Genomic DNA, 19924 nt, shown 5'->3' with positions numbered 1-19924 from the left:
GCTAATAAAATGGAGGCTTTCACATTTGCAGTTCGTTCGTCAGGCTTGACAAGAAGGGAGATGATCCTGTTGTGTTATTTCAGAGAGAGTATGCTGGAGGAAGAAGGGAGGTAGTAGCTTGTTCTGTGGTTGGTTTGCTTGTTCGTTTTTTTCTTTTTTTGGTGATATTAATCACTGTTAAAAATAATAAAAATGCCAAATGGAGCGAATAAGAAGATGTATAATGCACATATGTCAACACAGTGTGCGCAATAATTTCTTTTCTTACTGAAATTGTTAGCATTTTCCAGCTCATCTGGAAGACGATCAATCAGGTTGTTTGCATTTAAAAACTTTTTTCTAGTGCACAAATGCAGTATGTACTTCTGCATATTTTTTTTTCTGTATGTGTGCTGATATGAAGCTTTAGCTCTCAAAATGACACATTTTTTGTTCGTTTGTTTCAAAGATTAATTAATTTGATTTTGGTGATATATTCTGTGAAGGATGGATCTTAATGGGTTATAAGTAGTCTGTATCCAGTCTCATGATGACTATACGTTCTTAACAGTTGCAGAGCATTGTGCTGAATAAGGCAAGGGAAGCTTTGAAGCATTATTTGTGGTCTTCCAGATTCAAAGTAGAAAGACTTTTACACGTTATGTTGTTGCTTCCTGAATGATGAGGGGAAAGGAATTTGAAAGGGTGGAGAAAGAAACTTATGGAGCAGTGAATAAGAAATAAATCATGAGGAATGAAAGACAGAAAAAACTTTGGAATGATTGCAGGGATGATTAACACAATGTGAATACAACAGGCTGCAAAATGGACTCCACGACTGAAATGGATGATCATCTTCAGAGCATAGTATGGCAGTGCTAATGCCTTCTACTCATAAATATTCTTCAGTGTGTAGGTGATGGGTGTTATTTTTGAGTTCTTGCTTTGGAGGCTATTAGAATTTGTGAAGTAGTTCAGACTCCAAGTACTAAGCTACTAGAACAGATGTCTGGTGTCTGAATGTAGGGTGAAATAACAGCCTATTGTCCTCACATAGGTGCTTGTCTTATTTTCTTAAGAAGTAATCACCTGGAGCTTTACGATGCAGCTGTACTGCAACATTTGCCTCTTCTAGTTTTTATCGCTTGTGTGAGCAACAATATCTCAGATTTATTGAAGGATTTTGTTTTTTTAAAGGCAATTACATGGTGGTGTTGAAGACTGAAACTTCCCATACTGCCTTTAAAGGTAGATATCTGTGCTGATCAGTCAGTTTCTCAGTGCTTTTTATATATATAAGTAGACGTTTTCAAAGGTATGAGTAGAAGACAAACTCATTTCCCTCTGTTCCTGTAGAAAATGTGCCTCTTGTAGTTGTGGAACTGTGCATATAATGGATAAGTTACGCTTTTGATAAATGTCATATAAACTAAAAATTGAACACCTTTAAAGTGTCCAAACTGAAAACTTCTAAGTTTTAATACTGCTGCTGAAGGTAAATACTGACGTTGGTAAATGAGAGTTCCTTGCTGTAGAATAATCAAATTTTTGATAGCTTTGTTTGTTGTCCTGAATAGGATTTAAAGAAATGTACTTACCTACTACTTACCACAGTACTGTAATGATTCTAATAATGATGTAGACTTTGACACGTGCAAAAGCTGTTAGCATCTTTCAGAACTAGTGTGGAAGGTTTGAAAAGCAGAAGTATTTATTGGATGGAAAATTAAGAAATATGCTGAAAATAATATGACTGAAGAAAAACATCAGTCTACTGCTTTAGGCAGATGCTGAGCCACTTGTCTTCCAGGTTCAATCTATGTAAGCTCGTCGTTCTGTTGCTTTCATTGATTCCCTTATCTGTGGGAACATCAGTCTGTACAATATATGAACCTTTATGTGGCTGTCTTCAGACTCAGCGATGCGATACTTTGTGCTCTGAAACAGTTTGTTTCAAAGGAAGCATGTTCACCTTTTCTCCCCTTCATGCCATAACGCTGACGTATTTTGGAGTTGTCAGAGTATCAGTAACTTCAGTTTATTATTTTCATGATGTGCTCCAGGTAGAGTACAGTGAAGAATCTGAAGCCCTCTTTTGAGATGAAGTTAGGTGAAAAGTTACAAGCATTTCTATTTAGTGTACAAATGTTGGCTGAATTTCTATACTTTTAAAATAAGGCTTTGTCTGGCTTGTTCACAACTTGATAATACTAATACTATGTGATATACTGCAGTCCTTAGAAGAGGAAACTTAAAGCTGCTTCGTTGTGATGCTATCAAAAATATTTGAGACAACTGTAAGAGAGCTAGGAATAGGAGGGAAAGAAAATCACTCAGGTGACTCCCAGAGGCTGGGTGTATCTGTGTGTGCTTGGCGTTAGGAGCATTGGGATCCCTCTCTAGAGTGCTGTGAGGAGACTGCTGTGTCTCGCACAACTGCTGGGACTTGGAGCTCCTGGGGTCTGCAGCCATGCCTTATGGTTTGCTTCCTCAGCAGCACTGAACAGATCTGTAATATTTTTTTGCTTTTAGTGAATTTGTTCCTTTTTTTTCTGGAGGATCTTTGTTGGTTTCTGTGTGTTTAACTTTAAAGAGCAGCTTTGTTTCATTGAGAAGCCACGCTTTTCTTGACGTCCATTAGGAAATCTACTTCAGTGGAGGGATGAATTGCAGGTGTAGCAAAAGCAGAGGTTTTGCAGTTTACGTGCAAATAATTGGAATTAAGCTTTTTGTTTGTCTGTTGAAATCATCTGCTATATCTCTACTTACCAGGTTTGTTTTATGCTCCTGCAGCCACTCCCTACTTATATCAGCAGTACAAAAGCAGTAATCGTTGATAATCTCAGATGAATTGGGTGTGAGGGAACAGTAGATGCTTCATTATGTGAAGGTTTTTATGCTAAATTTTCTCAAGTTTTGAAGTCCTTTGCATTTGGTGTGTATAACCCAGTGCAGGAAATGTCTTTCGAACAAATTTATCTGATGTAGTATCTCAGCCTAAAGGAATGGGAAGCTGTATCTTGTAGTATATTCTTGTTTATCTGATCTAGCATCACATTATTGTAGTAAATAAATTTACTGGCTCTCAGTTCAGTAGCTTGTGCAAAGACATGAAGAATGTAAGGTAACCCAGACATCATTGTTTCTTTTAAAGACTGGTTGGTTGAAATACTTTTTCTCTAACGTGGTTTATGCATGATTTTGTCCTGAGAGCAATCTGTAGTATTTTATCTACTATCTTCATGTTTGCTGTTGAAATTTTTTTTTACTGTGGCAGTTCAGAAAACCCCTATGTAACTGCAGCTATTGGTTTTGGGGAAGGAGGTACCTAATGCCTCCTACCAGCTTGAATTTAAAACTTCGTCTGTAATCATTCACTACATTGAGCATTAAAAACAAGGGGATACTTAACTAAATCACTTCATTAAGATCTTAACTAATTAAAGAAGTCACTTGAACAAAAACAATAACCAAAAAAAAAATTCAAGAAAACCCACAACCAAAATGACTTTAAGAAGTGAATCTTTTGCTCATGTTTCTTTACAAATATCTGTAGTAGATGTAATTAAATATTGAGGGAGAGCTGTTGCATTACTGTGTTCTGATGCATTCTGTACACAACTACTGAACCATGTAGCTGCTGTGTCAGAATGGAATCTTCTTTCTCAGCAAGTCTGCCTTATGGGGGTGCCCCTCTGCTGAGGGGAGAGAGCCTTGTGGAGGTATTGGAAGCTCTTAGCTTGTTAGGTGTTTCTCCTGGGGCTACTTGTTTTCCTGTATCATCAGGAGATAGGGCTTCAGGATGTGCAGCTGAGAGGTTTACACAGACTTTTGCTTCAAATGTACCATAGTAGGTTGTTGTTTTTTTATTTTTTTATTTTTAGCTGATTAAAATATGTTCTTAAAATATTGTATGCTCTTGCATCACGAGTTAAGTAAAAGACTTTGAGCTAGGAGAAATGGAGAAGTTGGCAGGGCTGTATGAGATGATTACAACTTCAGAATCAGCTTCCTGCGTTCTGAGCAGAAGTATATATATAAACTGACCTGGGGAAATTACAGTCCTTATCTCTCTGGTCAAATTGTTGTGGAGAGAAGGGTGCTGTAAAAACATCATATTGTGAGCAAGGTAACTTACCATCTGAGTTGGAATCTCAGTCTGCTTCTTTGTTAATTGTATATTTAGAAATAGGGTTGGTATTGAAACTTTTTGAATGAACAATGTCTTGAGGTAACTTGGAGTTGCTGTAACTCCTTTAACAATAATAGTTTATCTCAGATGGTAGGTTGCAGTCTTTGATCTTATGCTGAAGTGTTCACTTCTGTTTTGTGGAACAGATCTCTGCTTTCCATTTCTTTTTTTACTTTTTTTAGAGATCTAACTAACGAAGCATCTCTGATTACTTTATTTACCCTTTGTGTTTCTTTCCAAATAGTAGACACGTACCTATCAAAAGAATTCTAGTTTGAACACTTGAGGAATCTCTGCCATAGCATGATTCCTCTGTGTTGATGAATGATTTACTGATTGTTCTCCTGAGACTGGGAGGAAAGAATTGAAGAAGTTTGTCATTGCAAGAAGTTTGTCTGGTTATTCTTTAAGGGTTGGGGGGGTGCAGGAAGCTCACACTGTGCTTTTGTTGCGTTAATGGTGACATCTTGTAAATATTAACTCTTAATTTAGTTCTTTATTGCTGTTTACTGTATATATGTCATATGAAAGAAGACTAAATAACTAGTATCATGTCTGTACTGGTGACACATGTTACCACATCTTTTATTCTGACACTGATAAAAAATATATATATATATATCTAAATTGATCTCAATAGCTGGCTGATGTATAGAAATCTAGTGACAGTAGCATGAAATATCATGAATTCTTGACCTCTTCTTAACTTTTTTTTATAGGTAAGTTCAGTTCTACGCTCTACGAGACAGGGGGCTGCGACATGTCACTTGTGAACTTTGAGCCAGCTGCAAGAAGAGCATCTAACATCTGGTGTGTGTGAAGGCCAGTCAAGAGTGGTGATTCTTGTCTTACTGCAACAAAATCTTTTATTTTAATTTTAAAAGGTTGTTTATTACGAACTACAAAAAGAAGTCTATATAAAATATTCTCTGTACATTTTTACTTTTGAAACTTCAGTGATTTCTAAGAGACAGTAATTATGTGCATAATCTTACCCATTTTAGCAAATTTTGGAAAACGAAGATTAATATTGGTTTAAGTGATAAATGTCCAAACTGAGAACTTGATAAATGCTTTTTTGATTGGCTTAACTGGGAGTCTTCCTTTATAGAATTTAACTCACGTTTGGGGGAAGTAGGAAGCTATTAATTATTATAGCTATTAACTTATTTAAAAATGAACTTCCAATTGTGAAGCAAATGTAAACTGATAAGTTTGTTCTCAAGTTCATAGGTGGCATGAAACAATATAGGAAAGTATTAACGTGCCTACAGTTTAAAAAAAATAAAATTATTTACAATGGAAAAAGGCAGCTACATACTGGAAAGTTCATTTGCTGTTGGAAAGATTCGCTTCCTTTCTCTGAAGAGACAGGAGGCAGAAGAAAGGAAAAACAAACCAAAACCTTGGCCTTAAAATCCGCTTCCCTACATGGAACTGCTCTAAACCTGTTACATCATGCTGAATGTTTAAAAACCTACCATGTGTAGGTGGAATAGCTTTTGGATTTATGGAGTAATGGATTTCAAAGCTTCCATCTTCAAATCTTTCTCGTGAAAGTGTGCAAGTGCTTCTTGTAGGGTTGAACTTTGAAGAAAAAGTTCTGTATTCCTTGCACAAAGCTATCCATGCCTGCATATATTGCTTGCACGTTCCAGATGCAATGGCTTTGCTGGTGGCTGCTGTTGTGAAGCTGTACATGCTAATGAAAGGAACAAACTGGTCAAATCGAAATAACCGATTATCAGGATGATAGTTTCAGTGAAATAAAATATTAAGAAATGTTTACTTTTATTTTAAAGCAAGGAACTGAAGGGAATTTATGTAAGTTTGATACCAGTCTTACAGCTGTGGAATTTACATGAAAAACACAGCCAAATGCTATACAAAATTATGGGGGGGGGGAGTGCAGTGGTTGGATATGGACTCTTTTACAGCAAGAAGTTTTTCTTCCTCACTAACAAATGGAAATTGTGATGTAATTTTGCTCTTTATGGCAGAGGTTTAAGTTTTGCTTAAAGTTTGCATTTTTTCTGAAACAACTGAAGTCAGTATATTTGAATGTGTACTACTTTTGTCAGTTTTGGGACTTGGTAAAAACAGTGTTCAGTTAACAAACCGTGAACGCCCAGGAGACACCTCACTGACTTAGTGTTGTGTGTTTACACATCAGTAGTTAGCAGATTATAAAATATCTTTGTGGATTTGTTTTGTTTTGTTTTTAAAGGAGTAATTTTCATCATTGTAATCTATGTAGAGAACTTATGGGCTGCCTGGTCAAATCATGTGTTGGGAAAGTTAAACCAAGTGTAAGGGTGAAGAGTGATCCTGATGTACTACAGATACTTAGTGCAGTATGCAAGGCCCTTATCAAAGTTTTTTTTTCTTTCCTGGTTATTCACTAGGCCTTTGTGAATACATGTATTTTAAATATGTGATCTAAAGAAAAATCTAGAGGACGACATTTAGCTAAAATTTGCAAGTGGTCAGAATTAATTTAGGACAGTAGTAAATTAGTGGCCTTTTGGAATCAAATGTAGTTTTATAATATGAAGTCTTTCCCCCTGTTCTTATAGTGACACGGACTCTCACGTATCGAGTTCTACCTCAGTTCACTTTTACCCACATGATCTAGTAAGTTTGTCTTATTTATTTTTAAAGCATGCAAAAAATCAGAAGACTTGACAGTTCTATTTATCTGATTAGTCATCGTATGCAGTGGTTGTCCGTTTTAAGAAGGTTTTTTACTAGAGTTTCAGTGAAGATTCAGCTGTCATTGAATATACGTACAAATTCATCTTTTTGGGTAGCAGTTTAAAATGTAAACATAAATTTTTCCACTGATCTAAAGCATGGTAATTAGAATCTAAATCTCTGTCCTTGTTTGGGATATTCTGAGATACTTTGTCCAGAGATTACTGGATGATGTGAACAAAGCTGCACTTCTTTCCACTGCAAAAGTATACTGTGGCAGAAAGAAGAAATCTTGTTTGTGTTCTGAACAAAGGGAATGTTAGCAGTTTCCCTGAATGGAGTTTAGACATTTTTCAGTGGAATCTGCTGTATGAAGTTTAATTGCAGTGGAAAGAGTGAATGGAGAAACGCAGAAGCTTTTTCATACTGCAAGTGGATTTGGAATTCCGTAGTTTTCTGACCTCTTTTATGTTGTTGTCAAGTCCACATCTGTGCTTATAATTCTGAACTGTACTGCTTCAGTTTCTATACAAAAACACTGCAGATGGTCAAAATCCCTAAGATCATAATTCTTAAGCTAGGAAGATGAAGTGAAATACATTAAGTATCTGCTAACCTAATCAAGGGAGAAGAATACATTTTGTTTTCACACTTGAGAAAAGAATGAGCAACCTCAATCTACCCAACCATGCTTTTGATCAGGAATGCAATCTTCATTTAGTGCCTACTAGAACTTTGTTTAATTTCCAGCCCCTGACATGTAACTGCCAATGTGGTTCCACTGAGGATATGTGTGGGGGTGCTTTTGTATAAGGCAAATTAACTATATATATAAAAGCTGAGCCCGCATATCCAAAGGGGGAACATTGACTGATTACTAATGTGAGAAATGATACATTAAATTGATTCTACCTTTTAAGAGATCAGAACTTCAAAAAACTGCAGAAGCACCTGCTTTCTAACACAGCTCATCTAAAATGAGCTTTTAAATTCCTTTAGAAAGTGGATGTTCCTCCTTTGTTAGTTCTTTTCAGTATCTTTCTAGGAAGGAGTAGCTGGCTGGGGATAGTTACTGTATACTGATAATGTAAGGAATTAAGAAAAAGCTACAAAAATGAGTTTTTAATTGTAATATACAACTGTATAATGTCAGCACTTTAAGTATGACTTGAGTATTTTATTTTTTTGCCTTAACAATCGTTAACTTATTCATTAAGTGATATTTTAATTGTAGAATTCGTAAAGGTCAGTGCATTAAGGAATTTCTTGGCCTGTTAATGTAAAAACTGAGTTAAATGGTATGTAAGTGCATAATGGTGGTTTTTTTTAGCTTTCAGTATTCTCCTTAGATGCTAGTACTACTGTGAATTGGAGAAAATTCTAAAGTGACAGAATGCAGAATACTGAGCAACTAGAGTCAATCATAAGCAGTACTGGACAGGTTAGGGTTGAAGTTTTTTTGTATGTCTCTCAGTATAATCTGAATGCAATGAATTTGACCACTGATGGCTGTACGTGTGGCTTTGTCATGCAAAACCAACCATTCAGCATGGATGTGCATGCAGATTAGTTGACTATAAGAAATGGTCTATAATTTGTTTTAACTCAGAACTTTGTATTGTTCTTATATGCATTATTACTGCTCATGTATCAGTTTACTAGTCTTCAAATTCGAAGTTTTCAGAGTAAGTGGGATAATGTGCCTGGTACATATGTACTTTGAAGTGAGGCATATGCTAAAATGCCACAGTTGTATTGAATGGAAACTGTTATTGCTGCTAGTGCTCTTCATTTACCATAGTAAGGGCAGAAAAAGTAAGTAAAAGTCACAGATCAGTTTAAAATCTAATTTCTTAAAACTGAAACTAAATAATTATAGTGCTTTTTGTTTTTTTTCAAGGCAGCATTCAATAGAATGCAGTGATACATAAGAAGGAACTTCTGTTAATACTGACTTTCTTTTAGCTTTCTCTTCCCCAGATCAGGTTGAACAGGCTGCTAACCATAGATACAGATCTACTGGAGCAGCAAGATATTGACCTGAGCCCTGACCTTCAGGACCACTTGCAACCTCAAGAGGAAGCAGCTCAAAAAGTCAAGCAGTACTATCGTTTTTGGATACTGCCTAAGCTTTGGATTAGCATAAATTTTGATAGATTAACTCTTCTGGCTTTATTTGATAGGTGAGGTCCTTGTATATTGCTAGACTTCAGTAATTAAAGATGAAAAAATGGAAGGATTCCTGTTAGGAATGCTTTTACTATACTGTGAAAGATGAAATAATAATACCAAAATAATTTTTTGTTTCTAAAATAGCAAAAGCTACTTTTTATTTCTTCAGGAAAGCTAGAAGAAGCCCTCTCTCTCACTTTGTGTTAGTGTGAGAATGATATCTTAAGCAACAAATCTCTCATTGTTTGATCTATTTTTAATGCTAGAAAGTAAGCTTCTCAATGAACAAACTGACAGGTACTAGAACCTGCGTATATGTGTAATTGTTTCAGCAAGTAGACAATGTACATGATGTCCCAAAGCGTTCTTCCAAAGAGTCATGTAATGCTGTAACCTGTTGTCCCTGCTCCATTTACTTAGTGGCATAAAATAAACATCAACCTCCAGTTACCAGCTTTGGGAATGTATCAAGTATTCACACTTTGGTAATGACCTTTCTTGAAGTATTCAGTACAGTAGTGTGGCTTTATAGAGGATGATTTCATAAGAAACTAATTGCTATTGCTGGTTATTCCGGCAGCTCTTATCTTTGCTAAGAGTACTAAAATAATTTACACAATTCTTAACTACTTTGCTGCCAACAGCATATCTGTTGTTAACTTCTGACCTTTGCTGTTCTCTTCCACCTTTTTCTAAACACAATTAGCTTTTAATACTTTTTTTTTTTTTTCCCCCTCTCATACAGGAATCGTGAGATCCTTGAAAATGTGTTAGCTGTCATCCTAGCAATTCTAGTTGCATTTCTGGGCTCTGTACTTCTTATTGAGGGCTTTTTCAAGGATATCTGGGTCTTCCAGTTCTGCCTGGTTATAGCCAGTTGTCAGTACTCACTGTTGAAGGTATTTCAATTTCTATCTTCATTTGTGTAAACAGTAGAAATAATTTAGATTGGATGTTGCAGGCTATTTGGAGCTACAGAAAAAGTACGTGTTTATTGTTTTTAAAAATAAATAAGCAAAATTCACCTTAGTGGAGAGTTTGATAGATGGTTATGGAAGATCATTTCACTGGAATAGTTCTGCATGTTTGTTAAACAGTCCTTTATTTGTTGTGCTCTCACTTTTTGTTTTCTGAAAGAGAAACAAAATCAAACTGCTTAAAAAGAAACCCACAAACTAAATGTGATTTTGTGCGTTTCTTCTTTTTAAGCTGATGTACCTCAATGCTTTCGTATTATGCAATTGCTTCTAAACATGTTTTTAATCAGTTGAGTTAGTTTTTATTAGACATTTTTATCAGGCAAGTGTTAATGGTACGTAAGGAATATTGAAATTAAGAAAGATTCTTTCTTTATGATAGAACTATTAAGGTGGAAAAGAGAAAGGGATGGGAAGAGAGGAGTAAAATGTACTTACTGTAGAGTGGATAACTTCCCTCTTTTTGGTTTCAGAGTGTTCAACCAGATTCTTCTTCCCCTCGACATGTAAGTCATAGGCATATACCTCTATTAACCCTGCAGATGTAAAATTTCCACAAAGAATTGATCTTCTTGATGTTATGCCATTTTTCTTATATGACTTCTCATAAGGTACAAGAGGCTTATATTCTCTTAGTATGTGATAAGGGAATTTATGCTATATTTTTTTTCCTCTCCGTGCTTTTTGTTTTTAGCAAATCCCGTCCTTTCTGTTTTATTACAGAATCATGGAATGGTTTGGGATGGAGGGGACTAAGAATCATAAAATCATAGAATGGTTTAGGTTGGAGGAGACCTGAGAGATCCCCTTGTCATGGGCAAGATTGCCAACCACCATATGAGGCTGCCCAGTGTCCTATCCAACCTGGCCTTGAATGCTTCCAGGAATGGGGCTTCCACAGGTTCTCTGGACAGCCTGTTCCAGTGTCTCACCACCCTCTGAGGGAAAAATTTCTTAATAGTATCTAACCTAAATCTCCCCTACATTTAAAGCCGCTCTGCTCTGTCCTGTCAGACAGATCATCAGGCAGTGTTAAAAGCTAGTTCCCCTCTTGGTTGTAAGCTCCTTTTAAGTACTGTAAGGCTGCAGTGAGGTCTCGCAGGGGTCTTCTCCAAACCAAACAATCCCAGCTCCCTCAGCCTTTCTTGACAGGGGTGCTCCAGCCCTTCGTTTATCTTTGTAGCCCTCCCCTAGACCTGCTCCAATGGCTTTGCATCCTTCCTGTACTGCAGCCCCCAGGCTTGGACACAGCAGTCCAGACGGGGCCTTACAAGGGCAGAGTACAGGAGGACCATCACCTCCCTCTCCCTACTTGTCACTCCTCTTCTGATGCAGCCCAGGTTACTGATGGCCTTCCAGGCTGCAAGAGCATGCTGCTGGCTGTTAATTTGTTGGAATGTCTCATTCCAATTCCCTGACACGGGCAGGAGCACCTTCCACTTCTACATCAGGTTGCCTAGAGCCCCATCCAACTTGGCTTTGAATACCTTCGGGGATGAGGCATCCATAATTTCTCTGGGCAGCCATTGCCAGTGTTTCACCACTTTGAGTAAAAAATTTCCTCCCAGCATCTAACCTAAATCTTCTCTGTTTAAGTTTAAACCATTCCGTTTTGTCCTATCACTACAGTCTCTTATAAAGAGTTCCTCTACAGTTTCAAGGCAACTTGTGCTGTAGAACAGTATAAGTTATTGAATGAACCTTTAGCATTCCAGCAGTAACAGAGAAAAATATTTTTAGCATTTTGATTTGTTGTAGAATGAAGTAGCAAAGCTTTGCAGATATGCTGTTCTAGCCTTGTAGATCATTCAGTTGTATTAGTGTGCTCACAGACTCTTTGCCAACTCTCTTAGGCTGAGTACGCAGTACTCTAGTGAGTTTTAATTTGAGCATGAAACTGTTAATGTGGTAATGTTGAACAATGTTTGTATTTTATTGAGCATCTTCTAGCTTGCCAGGACAAAATACTTTTGTAACATCCTAAACAAGACACTGTAAAGCTTTATTCCTCTGAAGCACATCATTCATATTATTTTAGGCAGTAAGTTGTGTATTTTAATGGGTACAGAAATGCTTTCATTTTCAGCAGGAGCAGTATCTGAGTAATAAACATCAATTGCTTTTTAGTCAAAATATCGTTCTCTTGCTTATGAAGCTTCAGCAGAGTTTTTCTGACATTTAGTGTTGTGAAAACTGGGAAGTTCAGGTGAGAAAAAGTGTAAAAATAACTGAGTCTGTGTATTTGTATACTCATTATATAGATCAAAGCTACAAAAACCATCCCTGCAAGACAATATTTTAAGGATTTTGTGAAAAAAATGAGGTGACAACACACTGTAGGAGTAGTCAATGAGCAAAAAATAATTTTGATTCTGAAACTGTAACAAGTTGAACACAAAATAGGTTTTCTTCTAATCGTGAAATATTTTTTGTTTTTTAAACAGGGTCATAATCGTATCATAGCCTATAGTAGGCCTGTATATTTCTGTTTATGTTGTGGTCTTATTTGGCTGTTGGATTATGGCAGCAGAAACATATCTACAACGAGATTCAAGTTGTATGGAATGGCTTTCACCAACCCATTGCTCCTGCTGTCAGCCAGGGACTTAGTTATAGGTGAGTGGCTTTTCCTTTAATATGAAATTTTTACTTCACCACAGTAGAGCTATTTTATTCTTCACACATTGAACCTTGTGATGCTGTTGCACTGTCGCCTAACTACCGTTCATTTAGTTTTCTTTGGAGAGAGGAACTTCAGCTTACTGATGTTTATAGGATAATTGTTCCTTTCTATAGCTTTGCTGTCACAAACTGAAGAGCTGTCAGGTAAAATGGTGTCATAATTAAAAAGCTATACAAATCTTTCTTATCTGATTTTTCCATTGTTGGCCATGAACTTGCCCTTCTTTGCTCTTGAATGTTGTTATGCTACCCTGTGCTGGGACCTACCTGCTCAGTAATTAAATCATAGAATTTTAGAGTGGCTTGGGTTGGAAGGGATCTTAAAGATTATCAGTTCCCAAGTCTTCTGCCATGGGCAGGGTTTCCACCCTCTAGATCAGCCTGCCCAAGGTCACATCCAGCCTGGCTTTGGATGCCTCCAGGGATGGGGCACGTGTTACGATTTGAACATGCATAGCCCATTCTCTTGCAGAGGACCTTGTCACAAATGAGCTGGGACTCTCTCAGAGCAGGTTATTTTTATTTAGCAGTTGAGTAGGGCAGTATGGACACAATTGTTAAATACATTATAAGCGGATTAAATCTTTCTTAATGCGTAATTTTGAACACACCTGGTTTTTCATTGCAGCCCTTCAATTACATCAAAACATCTGCGTGTGAAGCAATACAATAATTAAATATTATGACTGCTTGCTTCTGCTTTAGGATAATCTTTTTTTCCAAGAAAAAAAAAAATATTGGTCTTGATTATTATTTTTTTTAACTTTCCTTTGATTAATAAGAGTTACCGACTTGGGCGCTCTGAGAATTATTATTTATTGCTTGATTTCTTTTTAAGAACATTCTGATTTTTATGCCTCATGCATAGTAAAACTATATTTAAGTGCCCAGAGGGAGAAGATCTGAGCCTCTTATTTATGAGCAATGTTGTCCACACCATTTCAAAGCTGCTTTTCTATATCTTTTGTGGAGCTAATTATGTACTGGTATTCTTTGTTTTGGATCTGCTATGGTAAAAGAAGTTAATCCAGCAGACTGTTTTTCATTTTGTTTCCTTAAAACTGGCCTGTTTTTCCCTTTGTTTATTCTCTGTTGACCTCGGAAATCTTTTCTCACCACTTTGAGTAATTTTCATAGTGTATATCCATATCCCCATACCTAAATAGAAAACCTTATATATGGATGGTGTGGGCATTCTGAAGAAAGACCTTTTTAAAAGTGCTTACTCTTTTTCAGTTTTAGGAAGATGTACTGGGATCTTCACCTTCCAGACTTTTTGAAGTGTTCTGAATGCGGCTCTCTTTTCTTTTTCTTTTTCTTTTTTTTTTTTTGTGTAAATTTACATACAAAACTTGTGTAACCCCAAGTCCTCCCTAAAACTCCTTCCTGCTCTGCCTTTGGGTTGTTGCTGTTGTTCTTCGCGTTGTTGCTGAAATGCTGTTTCAGAAATCTTTGTTTCGCAGAGGAAGCTGGCTAGTAGCAAATACTTTGTTAGCACAGAGGAAAATACTCAGCTGCTTTTTTTCCCATTCCCAGGAACAGCAGTTAGAACAGCACAGGTGCAAGGCAGACTTTGTGTTTAGATAATGCCATTGGTGTGTCCTTACCACACGTGATGTCTGGTAGAAATTTCCACCTATTCCACAAATCAAACTTCATCAATTAGTCTGAATCTGATCCAACAGCAGGTGATTTCTGTTCTCCTAAATGGTGCCCATGAGAGAATAGTTCTGTTGAGGACTTCAAAAGCCATCAGAAATGTTGAGTTTTTGCTAGACTGCTCTTTATAGATTGTATTTTTGCATATTTATTTCCTAATTTTGTTCACAACTGATGTAAGATAGTTAATCATTCAGACCTTGATGAAGACACATTTTAACCACCCAGTCTGATAACGCTATGTTGTTTGCCTGCTGTATAGATTTGCATGAGTAATGATTTGAGAATTCTGAAATATTTTCTCCAGGTCCTGAGTAGCTGGTCCTTAGGCATGTATTCCCTAACTTGTATCAGTAAAAATTAGAATTTGTTTTTCCCAAGTCTTGAACCTAAGTGTTTTAAAACAGCTTTAGTTATTTAACTTCAAATAGGAGTGATGCCTTTACTATACAACCATTCAGTGGATATTGAATGGACATTAGAAACTTAAAATTGAGACTTGTGATTCTGAGCAAGATAGCTCCAACTCTGTGGTCACTGAAGCTACAAGTCTCTAAGATTGCAGAAAGTCCTGTCAGATTTAGTCTGCTAAGATGATTTGCATGGTTTTATATTTCAGAACTGAAAGCTTATCACATGAGAAGCAGATTTAAACATAACACTTGTGGGGAATCACAGAATGGCCAGGGTTGGAAGGGTCCTCAAAGGTCATGAATCTCCAACGCCCCTGCCAGGGGCAGAGCCACCAACCTCCCCATTTAATACTAGACCAGGCTGCCCGGGGCCCCATCCAATATGGCCTTGAATACCTCCAGACATGGGGCATTCACAACCTCTGTAGGCAGCCTGTTCCAGCACCTCACCACTCTCTCTGTAAAGAACTTCCCCCCATCATCCAACCTAAATCTTCCCTCCTTCAACTTAAAACCATTTCTCCTTGTCTTGCTGTTATCTACCCTTTCAAATAGTTGATTCCCCTCCTGTTTGTAGAGAGGACGATAGTTTCTGCATGTTCTTTTCCTTAAGGTGGAAAGTAAGCGATTTGCCCAGGATGGGACTGTGACCATTCTATGTAATGCAATTGTATCATTTATTTATCTTTATTTTATTAATCCTGTAATTTGCAGAGATTTTAATGGTTCATGTCAAGTTGTCTGTTTTCACTTTAAAATATGTAATTTAATATCAGGACAACATAATTTTTTTTACTTATTTTTAAGAAATGGAATGGGTAAATGAGTAGAATTGTCAGGCATTATTAGTAACAGGCAACCTAGAGATTAAATGATTGGCATCTCTTAAATTGGTGTGGCTGTTGTTAACTTGTATAATTAAAAATAGGCAGCTAGGCTTATGGAAGCTTTATATACAATAATGAAAATGTACGAATCTCATAATCTGTTCAAAAAAATATTAGCAAGGTTTTTATAACTTAAAGTCTGAATTGGCCTGTGTGAGTTTCTGTAATGATTAGAACTGAATTAAAAAAAAAAAAAAAAAAGAAAAAAAAAACCAACAACTTCTGAATTTTGGTCAGTGTAACCTGTATATTCAGTCATTTCAGTCACTTCTATGAGAGAAGTGTAACCTCTGTATTCAGTCTGGTAGAAATTTGAGAAATGTATGAGAAATGTAGCATGTGGTACCCTGGAGCTTAAGCTGAAGAGTACGTTAACATGCAGTATTTTTTATATAATCATCACTTTTTCAACTCATTTTTTTCTTTCCCCCTGTAGTGTTTACACTATGCTTCCCCATAGTATTCTTCATTGGTCTCCTGCCTCAGGTGAATACATTTGTGATGTATCTCTGTGAACAGCTGGATATTCATGTCTTTGGTGGCAATGGTGAGTGTGTTTGTCCACAGCATTGACAAAAGCATTAGATTGGGCTAGTAAAAGAATTTAATGATTACACCATCTATATTCGTGACCTGTACGTATGGAATACTAACTGCATTTTAAAAAGGTTCTAGTTCTGATCAATTACTGAGGAATAGAATTACCGGCCTACTTAGTCTGTTGAAAACTATACTTCTTGTACTTGTTTCCCTTGCAGTGTTAGCCATTCGCATGGTAACACTGTTGAATTAATGAAGATGTAAATGAAGCCATAAAAATAATTTTTATCTTCTAAGGGAAAATGGATACATTTTTGTGGGTTGGGTTTTTAATATTTTTAATATCAGGGGGAGCTGAACTGACTTCTTTAAACAACTTGAAGTCTTTCATATTCTAAGCTAATTACATAATGCCTTTTCTTCCACTATGATGTCTAGCTACCACAAGCCTGCTTGCAGCACTTTACAGTTTCATCTGTAGTATTGTGGCAGTAGCGTTGTTGTACGGACTGTGCTATGGTGCCCTGAAGGTAAGCGAAATTGTACACACAGCATACGTTCATGTTTTGAATTTTGTTCTTTTTCCTTCAATCTCAAACATACAGAAAATGAATTAGAAATATTAGTCTGATTTGGTAAAGTTTCATATTTCCTTAGCTTTTGTATCAGCGAAACAGATGGAAAGTAGGAGCAAAGCAGACTTTGGCTTTTAAAAGGTGATCTATTTATGTGCTACCTGTTGTTTGCCTAAAACATGACACTTACCTTCAGTTCTGTTTTGTGTTAATTCTTGTAACAATCATGGAACTTCCTTATTTCTTATAGAGTTATTATGTATTGATGTGTTAATGTCTCAAATAGGGTTCTTCTTAAATATTTTTTTTGTGGTGATATAAACCATAAACTGTTTTCAGATCTGTGTTTATTTGAAAAGATATAGGAAAGGGTTTCCAGTGTCAAAGTGATGATGTATGTCTGCCTACACAAACAAGCAGCCTTTCCTTAAAATGCCATTGTGTTTGATTCTGGTTCTTTTTCATTCTGTAGACAGCAAAAAGCTGTTAGAGAAAATATTTCCATCACCACAGAACGTGATTAGCTTTCTGCAGATAAGTCTGCTTGTCTCATTAGCCTTTGTATACTTTTCTGTTCAAGACAGGTTCTAGGGAAGGGTCACTGTCTTTTTTTTTTTTTTTTTTTGCTGATCCAGTACAGATTATGAAAATAAAAACATACATAAACACTGCTTTCATCTTAAGTCAGACTCTTATTTAAAAAAAACTTGAGAAATAACGTGGGGAACTTTCAGAGTAAGTGACTAAAAATGCAATTCTAAGGATGTGCTCCTGGGGAATGTATGAAATTCTTGAGTGTTACGAAAACTCGTGACTACTAAATGACTAAGATAGTATAGCCCTAAGGAGTGTAAACTGTGAGAACTTCTAACCTATAGTTAAATATTGAATAGTGTTTTTCTGCTGGAATTCCAATTTATTTGTGGAATTGTAGAGTGATTATTTATGTATTTCCATTCTTGTATTATGAAACATGGAGTTCTTATGTGGCAGATAAGTGTTAAATACTTTGCTTCCTCCTTATTTATATTTTTTTTTTCTCCAGGATTCTTGGGATGGGCAGCATATTCCAGTTCTCTTCTCCATATTTTGTGGTTTGTTAGTGGCAATGTCGTATCATCTCAGCAGACAAAGTAGTGACCCTTCTGTGCTTTTGTAAGTGACTTTTTGGATCATTTTTCAAGGAAGAAGCAAGTCTCAAAGGGATTTTAGATACAAAATATTAAACTGACGTTGGAGTTGTCAAAAATCGTATGATATTGGTTCAGTATTTTAAAAGGAAACTTTCAAATATTGCACCTGCTTTCTCCTTTGAAGGGCAGCCTTTCTTTACAGCTGAAGTCTAATTCAGATGCTTTCTAATTACCAGTCGTGTGCCAGCTTCCTGCTAGTGCGTTTGTGTAGCAATGATTTGTAATGATTAAAGAGGTGCTGAAAGTACTAGTTTAAGCTTAAGCCCACTTGTGGATTTTTCTTGGACTATACTTTTCTCGCTTAATTTGATACTGCATTCTTCCCTCGAATGTATGCTCCAAGAACAAATTAAAATTTGATCTTGGATACAGACCAGTGTTTGTGCACCCATCCAAAATGGGGAAACAGTCTTGTTCATCTGTGTTGGGGTGTATTGATTTGATGATGAGAGTACTTACCAGTTAGTAGTTATGTATGTAAAACAAAATGCTTACAGTAGGAGAAATGTGGCTTCCACAGAATAGCCGGTAAAGGCTCATTTGGCACATATGTGGTTAGGCAGAGCTTGAACTTGGATTTAAATGTAGCTATAATGCTGGATGAATTTGAGCAGTTGTCTGAGTCATGTAATCAGAGCCTCTTCTGTAGATAGAGAGATCAGAGATTTGTACCTGAGTGTTCATCCAGGATCTCCAGAAAATTTATCAGTTGGATTTAAGTCAGGGAATTCTTTGTTCTCTAACTGATGTGTTCAGGTTGTGTCTGAACTTTGGAACATGTAGAGCTTTTGCTTTATTACTTACATGCTAAAGTTTAGTTTCATGAGTAGTTTGATCACAGTTTAGAAATTCAGCATTTGTCCAATTATTTGTTACCCAGTCCCTAGAAAAATAAGCAGCTAGATTTATTCATACAGCAGTTCAAGTTCTCTCTTTGTGTAGCTGGAGGACTGGTGCTATTCTAAAATTGAGACCTTGTTATAAATAAACTTTTCCATGTGGAAGCACTAATATACTTTTTTGTAAACTTGCAGTAAATAAATCTTCTGATTTTGTTACTCTTCTAACAGCAGAGTAGTTCGTGCTTTTCAATAGGTTCTTTTTGTCTTTCTTCAAGCTCTTTAGTGCAATCAAAATTTTTTCCTAATTCTGAAGACAAAAACCCTGAGGATCCTCTGTCTGAAGTGAAAGATCCTCTACCTGAAAAGCTTAGAAATTCTGTGGTAAGTAGGCATTTTTAATCACTTGTTTTTTAATTCAGTCTAATCTGGAGCAGTAAATAAAAAGACTTGGCAAATTTAACTTTTACAAAAGACTATCTCCTTGAGTTGGTCTGGGCTCTAAAGGATGAACAGTTTCAACAGATTTCTCCTAGTACAGCAGACACAAGTATGATGTGATTCAAATGTGTGGAAACTACAAACAGAGAAATCACAGTCTTAACAGCAGTGGGACAGAAAGACTGTATGGGAGCTGTAACTCAATATCTTTAGTTGCTGGGAGAGTGGGGGAGCTGAGGATGACTTTCAGTGTTTTTAAAATGTAGAATTTCTTCTATTGCAGAAAAAACCCAAAACCTGCATCCCAAAAGGTTAAGACCTTGAAGTAATAATTGCTCTGCATAAGTATTTTTCTGATTTTAGAGTAGTTTATCCTGTAATGCTTTTCTGTGTGTGTTTACAGTGAGAGCAAGTCTAAACTTGGAAGACTGTGACTTCTAATGACCCTGAGCCTATATCGCCCTCTTGTGACTAGCTTGATGCTAATCATTTTGTTGGGTTTTTTTAATCCTTTCCCAAAGTGTAGCTTCTATTGCATTTTTTTTTTTTTTTTTTTGAGATAACAGAAAATCCAGGTTCATTGGTCTTTCCAAAGCCATCCTTTGCTCTTCTGTAGAGGAGGAGAAAGGAGAGAGAGTTGTTCTGCCAGGTAGTTAGCTTTGTCTGGGCAGCTGTCTTGAG

General features: G+C 36.5%; 1 protein-coding gene across 10 annotated transcripts in view; it reads left to right on the top strand.

Annotated features, from left to right (window-relative positions):
• PCNX1 (pecanex 1) overlaps positions 1-19924 on the top strand; it is an 86396-nt gene that overhangs the window by 40619 nt on the left and 25853 nt on the right. For 7 of the 10 annotated variants that reach the window (XM_048949056.1, XM_048949055.1, XM_048949065.1 and 4 more), the window contains 10 exons: positions 4891-4981; positions 6748-6805; positions 8831-9048; positions 9783-9936; positions 10488-10520; positions 12459-12630; positions 16092-16202; positions 16634-16725; positions 17816-17925; positions 19081-19186. In XM_048949056.1, coding sequence (XP_048805013.1) covers positions 4891-4981; positions 6748-6805; positions 8831-9048; positions 9783-9936; positions 10488-10520; positions 12459-12630; positions 16092-16202; positions 16634-16725; positions 17816-17925; positions 19081-19186 — 1145 coding nt within the window. The remainder of the gene's footprint in view (positions 1-4890; positions 4982-6747; positions 6806-8830; positions 9049-9782; positions 9937-10487; positions 10521-12458; positions 12631-16091; positions 16203-16633; positions 16726-17815; positions 17926-19080; positions 19187-19924) is intronic. The other 3 variants (XM_048949060.1, XM_048949057.1, XM_048949058.1) reach the window with 2 other exon arrangements.

This window comes from Lagopus muta, chromosome 6, assembly GCF_023343835.1.
Source record: "Lagopus muta isolate bLagMut1 chromosome 6, bLagMut1 primary, whole genome shotgun sequence".
NCBI lineage: Eukaryota > Metazoa > Chordata > Aves > Galliformes > Phasianidae > Lagopus > Lagopus muta.
Note: the sequence above shows the minus strand (reverse complement) of the source record. Positions and strands in the feature narration are given on the sequence as shown.